Below are 8,552 nucleotides of genomic sequence, written 5' to 3'. Positions count from 1 at the left end.
CCAATGTGTGTTTTCTTTTGTAATTACTGTGTAATTACTATTTTCCCATGTCATTTCTTAATATCTGGCCATTACTATACCATAACATATAGTCAAGTGCTACCTGGGTAATTGTGGTTTTTGGGTCAGTTGCATTAGCAAAATGATCTTCTATAGGTCTGCTGTCTAAGAAAAACACGAAAAGAACAGGCTTTGTATGCTTTCATAGCTCCTAGTATGAGTTTGGGGACTTGCATGCTTTGGAAATGAAGTATGAAAACGTTCACCGCTGTTGAATCTTGCATAAAAACAACTCTTTAAAGAAGTTGGGTAATAATTGGCTTAGATCTCTGCAGCTCAGTTGGTAGAGCATGGTGCTCGCAACGTCAGGGTTGTGGGTTTGATTCCCACAGGGGACCACTTATTGTTGGCTATGTGGGATTAGGCGAGATGGGTGAGAACTTTAGTGGTTAATGCTGGAGGATAGACCCCATAGGACCACCTGTCGCTAACGAGTGGAGGATAGATCCTATAGGACCACCTGTCCCTAACGAGTGGAGGATAGACCCCATAGGACCACCTGTCCCTAACGAGTGGAGGACTGGGCCATAGGACCACCTGTCCCTAACGAGTGGAGGACTGGGCCATAGGACCACCTGTCCCTAACGAGTGGAGGATAGACCCCATAGGACCACCTGTCCCTAACGAGTGGAGGATAGACCCCATAGGACCACCTGTCCCTAACGAGTGGAGGATAGACCCCATAGGACCACCTGTCCCTAACGAGTGGAGGACTGGGCCATAGGATCGCCTGTCCCTAACGAGTGGAGGGGGGAGGGGGGGGGGGGGGGGGGGTGGAACTGGACACAACATCCCCAGGGCCCTTGTGTCGCCTCTAAAAGAATAGCAGTAGCCGTACAGTGGGTGTGTAGAATAGGGATAATCTTGCATGCACTGCACAGTTTCCACCACTAAGTGGCACTGGTGCACATATGCAAACAGACATTTGCCAGGGAAAAAAACCAAAGCTCAGTTCCCCAAGATGCACTGTAATGTACCTCTCCCATAGAGGTAGAGGACGCAACATTGTATCTGTCTCATTATGGGACCTTTGAGAGCATGGGCAGAGCCATTGAGACCATCTCAATATTGAAGTAGTCCATTTTCTTCTTCTACTACTTATTTTCCTTTCTATTTAATAATGAAAAAAATGTTGACCTTTATTTAACCAGGCAAGTCAGTTAAGAATAAATTCTTATTTACAATGACGGCCTAAGCCGGCCAAACACGGACAACGCTGGGGCAATTGTGTGCCACCCTAGACGACTCCCAATCACTGCCGGTTGTGATACAGCCTGGATGAGTTGGTAAACAAACTGAAAGGGTGCACACTTCCACCTAGAGGGTGTTGACTGAACAGGTATAAAGACAAGGTAGGTGATTTACTGCCACCTGGAGTTATGGAATGTTTGCTCATGAGTGTAGTTCATTGGCTGATCCATCCTGATGGCCTGGATGGAATTATGTGATCCTTCCTTATTAAGCCATAGGAAATCCCACCCAGTTGACTACTTAAAAATTGTGAAAGTCCTCAATGTCACTGTCCATGCTAAATTGGCTTTTGGGCACTAGAGTCTTCCATCTCTATTGGCGACAGTATAGCAACAAGATGGCATTGAGAGTGTGCCGAGATCTTGAAAATAAAAGTTCTCTGTTTCACCTAATGCTCAAGCGGGATGAATCTGTCGGGGAAATTCTGTCGGGGATGTGCATGTGAGCTGTCCAATGCCATTGTGCCCTTGAACAAGGCACTTCCCTTTAAACTGCTCCACGGCCAACCTTGTCTTCTTCTAATGTGGGTGCTACAGTGGCAAATGGCATTTGCCATTAGCTGCTATAAAGGTAAGGAAACAAACAAGTTATTATGTAACGCAGAGGAGGGACTTTTATCTTGAAATGTAGGCTACTTGCTGTCTCCTCTCCACACATCTCTTGTCCCTCCTCGGCGATACTGACCCCGCCCTATGGGTCTCCCTGTGCCACTGCAGTGAAACCGACGTTAAAAAGAGAGTTGAGTCAAAAAACAAGAACCTGAATATCACTAGCACCGTGTTTTTGTAATAGCGAGACCCCCTTTTTATATCGTTTTTTCTCCCGGAGTCCTCATTTCCTGGTCAACCTATTTCATCATCCAACCGGCAAGATGGTAAGCAAACTGTCGCCACTCTTATTTTCACCCACCAACCAAAAGATAAACACAGTGACTATGGTAACATGCCTGAATTTGTATGAACTATAGCCGGGGTTTGTACAGTTTTGTCGTGTTATTACCGTGTTATATATGTGTCACAGAGTAAAGAAACCGTACCTCCCTCGTAATGAAGGAGGAAACGGTTTTCTTGCCAATGTTGCCTCTGTATATTGGCCAATGCTATGGCCGATATCTTCCCTTTCTAGTCGTAACCCTGCTTACACTCTAAACCCAACTTTATCCTGCGATAGATCAAAGGCAACATCACAACAACAAAGTTTAAAACCAATGTGCGACACTAGGAGATGAACATGTTACTTTGACGTTTCCCATGTCCGTGAGTGGCTAATTTCACTGATGTCCGACCCTGCCCTAAAAGTCGAATCTGCTTTATAAATAAGACTAACGTTACATGGTGTATACGTTGCATTTAACAAGCTGGACTAGACGTGACCAAATCAAGGAGGGGTGATGAGCAAAGACCCCCCCTCCGAAGCGTGTAGCCTACATGTTACAACACTGTTATCACCCTCTTTCATGTCGTGTTGCTACATTGTATCATTTCGTTATTTAACAAAAAAAATCAAGACTACAAGGTAGCTACTGTCATATGCTAGCTAATAATTAATGTCTAAGCCAAGCGTAGACACATACATAATTCTATGACGTACAAACCATTCTTCATATTTAATTGCCTTGTCATCCATAGGCCTAGGTTAAATACATAGATAGCACATTTCTGTTATGGAATAAGACCTATTCCCTATTGGTAGACGTGTAAAACAGTCAACAGGCTACAACAGCGAGGCTACTCTGAGTTATCGTTGAGTGAGGGCAGGGAAGGCAGAAGGCTGTTGCTTAAAAGCATGGCAGCAGAAATGACCTGATACAGGGACCATATGCTGCCTAGCAATCAAGCACCACCCACATACAGATCGACTGAGCGAGCTCCTGCTAGCACTAGCTAATGTAAGACAGATAAAAGCCGTGGCGAACTACCAGCACGAGAATGATCCACCCCGACTAGCTGTCTGGAGGCTCTGGCTGTGTGGTGCCTGCCAGACCAGCCCACTCACACCGGATTCAATCAGAGTAACTGTTGCATGGCTTCTAGCATAAGGAACTAATACAATTGTGAATAGGCCTATAAGATTGTGAATAGGCCTATAAGATTGTGAATAGAACAATAAGATTGTGAATAGGCCAATACGATTCTGAAAAGGTCTATTAGATTGTGAATAGGTCTATTAGATTGTGAATAGGCCAATATGATTGTGAATAGGTCTATTAGATTGTGAATAAGTCTATTAGATTGTGAATAGGCCAATAAGATTGTGAATAGGCCAATATGATTGTGAATAGGTCTATTAGATTGTGAATAGGCCAATAAGATTGTGAATAGGTCTATTAGATTGTGAATAGGTCTATTAGATTGTGAATAGGTCTATTCGATTGTGAATAGGCCAATACGATTGTGAATAGGTCTATTAGATTGTGAATAGGTCTATTAGATTGTGAATAGGCCAATACGATTGTGAATAGGCCTATTAGATTGTGATTAGGTCTATTAGATTGTGAATAGGTCTATTAGATTGTGAATAGGCCATTAAGATTGTGAATAGGCCAATACGATTGTGAATAGGTCTATTAGATTGTGAATAGGTCTATTAGATTGTGAATAGGCTAATAAGATTGCATGAGTCCAGGTAGACTAATTAAACATTCACCACCTCTTATCATAACTGCGTCTTTCTACGAATCAGATCAGATCTTTTGCCACTTAATTGATATTTGAACCAATCAGGTTGTGTAAACGTAGATCTCTTGAGTCAGTCCAGGAATCTCAATGAAAGGTGTATGCAGCCTACGATCAAATTAGCTTTGAAGACCTTCGTGTAACGGCGTTCTTCGTTTGTTGAAAGAGAGGACCGAAATGCAGCGTGGTGGTTAATCATGATCTTTAATGAAATAAACGACGATACATGAAATAACTTATAAATACAAAAACAACAAACGGAACGTGAAACTTATTACAGCCTATCTGGTGAACACTACACAGAGACAGGAACAATCACCCACGAAATACAAAGCGAACTCAGGCTACCTAAATACGGTTCCCAATCAGAGGCAACGAGAAGCACCTGACTCTGATCGAGAACCGCCTCAGGCAGCCAAGCCTACACTCGACACACCCCTAATCAACCACAATCCCAATGCCTACAAAACCCCCAATACGACAACTCAATAACCCATGTCACACCCTGGCCTGAACAAATAATAAAGAAAACACTAAATACTAAGACCAGGGCGTGACAGAACCCCCCCCCCCCCAAGGTGCGGACTCCCGGACGCACCTCAAAACCATAGGGAGGGTCCGGGTGGGCGTCTGTCCATGGTGGCGGCTCCGGCTCGGGACGTGGGCCCCACTCCATAAATGTCATAGTTCCTCCCCTTCGCGTCCTGGGATAATCCACCCTCGCCGCCGACCATGGCCTAATAGTCCTCACCCAGAACCCCACAGAACTGAGGAGCAGCTCGTGACTGAGGGGCATCTCGGGACTGAGGGACAGCTCGGGACTGAGGGGCAGCTCGGGACTGAGGGGCAGCTCGGGACTGAGGGGCAGCTCGGGACTGAGGCAGCTCGGGACTGAGGGGCAGCCCGGAACTGAGGGGCAGCCCGGAACTGAGGGGAAGCCCAGTACTGAGAGGAAGCCCAGTACTGAGAGGAAGCCCAGTACTGAGATGAAGCTCAGGTAGGTAGTAGGCTCCGGTAGATCCTGGCTGGCTGGCGGATCTGGAAGATTCAGGTTGACTAGCAGATCTGGAAGATTCTGGTTGACTAGCAGATCTGGAAGATTCTGGTTGACTGGCGGATCTAGCTGCTCTATGCAGACTGACAGCTCTGACTGCTCCATGCAGGCTGACAGCTCCTTGCAGACTGGCAGCTCTTTGCAGACTGGCAGCTCTTTGCAGACTGACAGCTCTGACTGCTCCATGCAGGCTGACAGCTCCTTGCAGACTGACAGCTCCTTGCAGACTGACCGCTCCTTGCAGACTGACAGCTCCCTGCAGACTGGCAGCTCCCTGCAGACTGGCAGCTCCTTGCAGACTGGCAGCTCCTTGCAGACTGACAGCTCTGACTGCTCCATGCAGGCTGACAGCTCCTTGCAGACTGACAGCTCCTTGCAGACTGGCAGCTCCTTGCAGACTGGCAGCTCCCTGCAGACTGGCAGCTCCTTGCAGACTGGCAGCTCCTTGCAGACTGGCAGCTCCTTGCAGACTGACAGCTCTGGCTGCGCTGAACAGGCGGGAGACTCCGACAGCGCAGGAGAGGAGGAAAACGCTGGCTGCGCTGAACAGGCGGGAGACTCCGACAGCGCAGGAGGGAAGGAAGGCTCTGGCTGTGCTGAACAGGCGGGAGACTCCAACAGAGCAGGAGAGGCGAGGCGCACTGTAGGCCTGATGCGTGGTGCGGGCACTGGTGATACTGGAGCGAGGGCACGCACAGGGAGCCTGGTGCGGGGAGCTGCTACCGGAGGACTGGTGTGTGGAGGTGGCTCTGGATAGACCGGACCGTGCAGGCGCACTGGAGCTCTTGAGCACCGAGCCTGCCCAAGCTTACCTGGCTCGATGCCCACTCTAGCCCGGCCAATACGAAGGGCTGGTATGAACCGTACCGGGCTATGCACCCGCACTGGAGACACCGTGCGCTCACTAGCATAACACGGTGCCTGCCCGGTCTCTTTAGCCCCTCGGTAAGCACAGGGAGTTTGCGCAGGTCTCCTACCTGGCATAGCCATACTCCCTGTAAGCCCCCCCCCAATACATTTTTGGGGCCGACTCTCAGGCTTCCATCCGCGTCGCCGTGCTGCCTCTAGTTCTTCCTTGGGACGGCGATATTCTCCAGGCTGAGCCCAGGGTCCTTTTCCGTCCAGTTCCTCCTCCCATGTCCAATTCTCCAAGTGATGCAGCCTCTCCCACTGCAACTGCTCTTCACGATTAGCAGGGAGAGTTGGCTCAGGTCTGACACCCGACTCAGCCACTCTCCCTCTGAGCCCCCCCCCAATAAATTTTTGGGGCTGCTTTTCGGGTTTCCTTGCCAACCGTGTTCCCTCGTATCGTCGGCTCTTATCTCCGGCTGCCTCTGCTCTCCTAAGTGCCTCCACCTGTTCCCATGGGAGGCGATCTCTTCCAGCCAGTATCTCCTCCCAAGTGTAACAACCTTTGCCATCCAATACGTCTTCCCATGTCCATTCCTCCTTTCGCTTTTCCTGCGGTCGCTGCCTGTAACCACGCCGCTCGGTCCGTGTGTGGTGGGTGATTCTGTAACGGCGTTCTTCGTTTGTTGAAAGAGAGGACCGAAATGCAGCGTGGTGGTTACTCATGATCTTTAATGAAATAAACGACGATACATGAAATAACTTATAAATACAAAAACAACAAACGGAACGTGAAACCTAATACAGCCTATCTGGTGAACACTACACAGAGACAGGAACAATCACCCACCAACCTAATACAGCCTATCTGGTGAACACTACACAGAGACAGGAACAATCACCCACGAAATACAAAGCGAACTCAGGCTACCTAAATACGGTTCCCAATCAGAGGCAACGAGAAGCACCTGACTCTGATCGAGAACCGCCTCAGGCAGCCAAGCCTACACTCGAACACACCCCTAATCAACCACAATCCCAATGCCTACAAAACCCCCCAATACGACAACACAATAACCCATGTCACACCCTGGCCTGAACAAATAATTAAAGAAAACACTAAATACTAAGACCAAGGCGTGACACTTCGTCCTAAACCCAGGATATCCGCTCCAGTCCATGTGGGCCAAACAGTCCAACTGGGACTCAACCGTTCCATCCTGGATCTCAGAATCTCCACGGTCAGGCCAAAGATAAAACAGGGCCAGCTGCTTACAGTCTCTGTGCCTCAGACTGTGGATTTACACTCAGGCAGATTGTTCTTTATAAAAAAAATATTAAAAAACACCCACCCAGATCCTACAAGGTCTGTCCACACGCACCCACAACTCTCAGACAGATAGGCCTATCCAAAGTGACTTACGGGCCCACGCGTGTGTAAAATGTTTACTTACTGCTGGTCCTGGGAATCAAACACACTATCCTGGCATTGCAAGCACCATGATGTATCAAATGAGCTACAGAAGTACCACATCAGACAGAAGGATGAAATGCAGCCTTCCTTCAGGAGCATTGGTTTGACACCCCTGCTCGAAACACACATGCTTGAGAGGATTAGCTAGTGAGAGTATTTAGCCTGCTGATGTTTAGATACTAGCAACCGTGGTCTGACTGCACTGCTACAGAGAATGCATTGAGACAAGACGGAACAAAATAATGCCGTGAAGAAAGCAAATGGTACATATTTGCCAAAACAAATCAAGCAGGAATCGTTGTAATCAATGAGTCATTATAATGAAGTAACAATAATGCCATTTAGGAGACACTTTTATCCAACGTGAAGAACAGTAGTCCATGCATACATTTTAGTATGGCGACCCCAGCGGAATTCGAACACACGACCCTGGTGTTGCCAGTTTACCAACTCAGCTACACAGGACCAGCAAAACATGACCAACTCAGCTACACAGGACCAGCAAAACGTTACCAACTCAGCTACACAGGACCAGCAAAACATTACCAACTCAGCCTCACAGGACCAGCAAAACGTTACCAACTCAGCTACACAGGACCAGCAAAACATTACCAACTCAGCTACACAGGACCAGCAAAACATTACCAACTCAGCTACACAGGACCAGCAAAACGTTACCAACTCAGCTACACAAGACCAGCAAAACGTTACCAACTCAGCTACACAGGACCAGCAAAACATTACCAACTCAGCTACACAGGACCAGCAAAACATTACCAACTCAGCTACACAGGACCAGCAAAACATTACCAACTCAGCTACACAGGACCAGCAAAACATTACCAACTCAGCTACACAGGACCAGCAAAACATTACCAACTCAGCTACACAGGACCAGCAAAACATTACCAACTCAGCTACACAGGACCAGCAAAACATTACCAACTCAGCTACACAGGACCACCAAAACATTACCAACTCAGCCTCACAGGACCAGCAAAACGTTACCATTTGATCTCAAGTAGGGCTTCTCCTAATAGTCAAGACTGAAACCTCTATGACTGGGTTTACACAGGCAGCCCAATCCAGATCTTATGCCCAATTACGGTCAAAAGATCTGATCTGATTGGTCAGAAGACAAATTAGTGGCAAAAGATCTGATCTGATTGGTCAGAAGACAAATTAGTGG

General features: G+C 47.7%; 1 protein-coding gene across 1 annotated transcript in view; it reads left to right on the top strand.

The window, feature by feature from the left end:
- Window positions 1-1,937: 1,937 nt before the first annotated feature.
- Window positions 1,938-8,552, top strand: part of LOC109879793 (calcineurin subunit B type 1-like) — a 56,583-nt gene continuing 49,968 nt past the window's right edge. The window contains exon 1 of the mRNA XM_031804810.1: window positions 1,938-2,185. Coding sequence (XP_031660670.1) covers window positions 2,183-2,185 — 3 coding nt within the window. The 5' untranslated portion in view covers window positions 1,938-2,182. The remainder of the gene's footprint in view (window positions 2,186-8,552) is intronic.

Source organism: Oncorhynchus kisutch, linkage group LG25, assembly GCF_002021735.2.
Source record: "Oncorhynchus kisutch isolate 150728-3 linkage group LG25, Okis_V2, whole genome shotgun sequence".
NCBI classification, from domain to species: domain Eukaryota; kingdom Metazoa; phylum Chordata; class Actinopteri; order Salmoniformes; family Salmonidae; genus Oncorhynchus; species Oncorhynchus kisutch.
The sequence above is the reverse complement of the archived record's forward strand: the minus strand, read 5'-3'. Positions and strand labels throughout refer to the sequence as shown.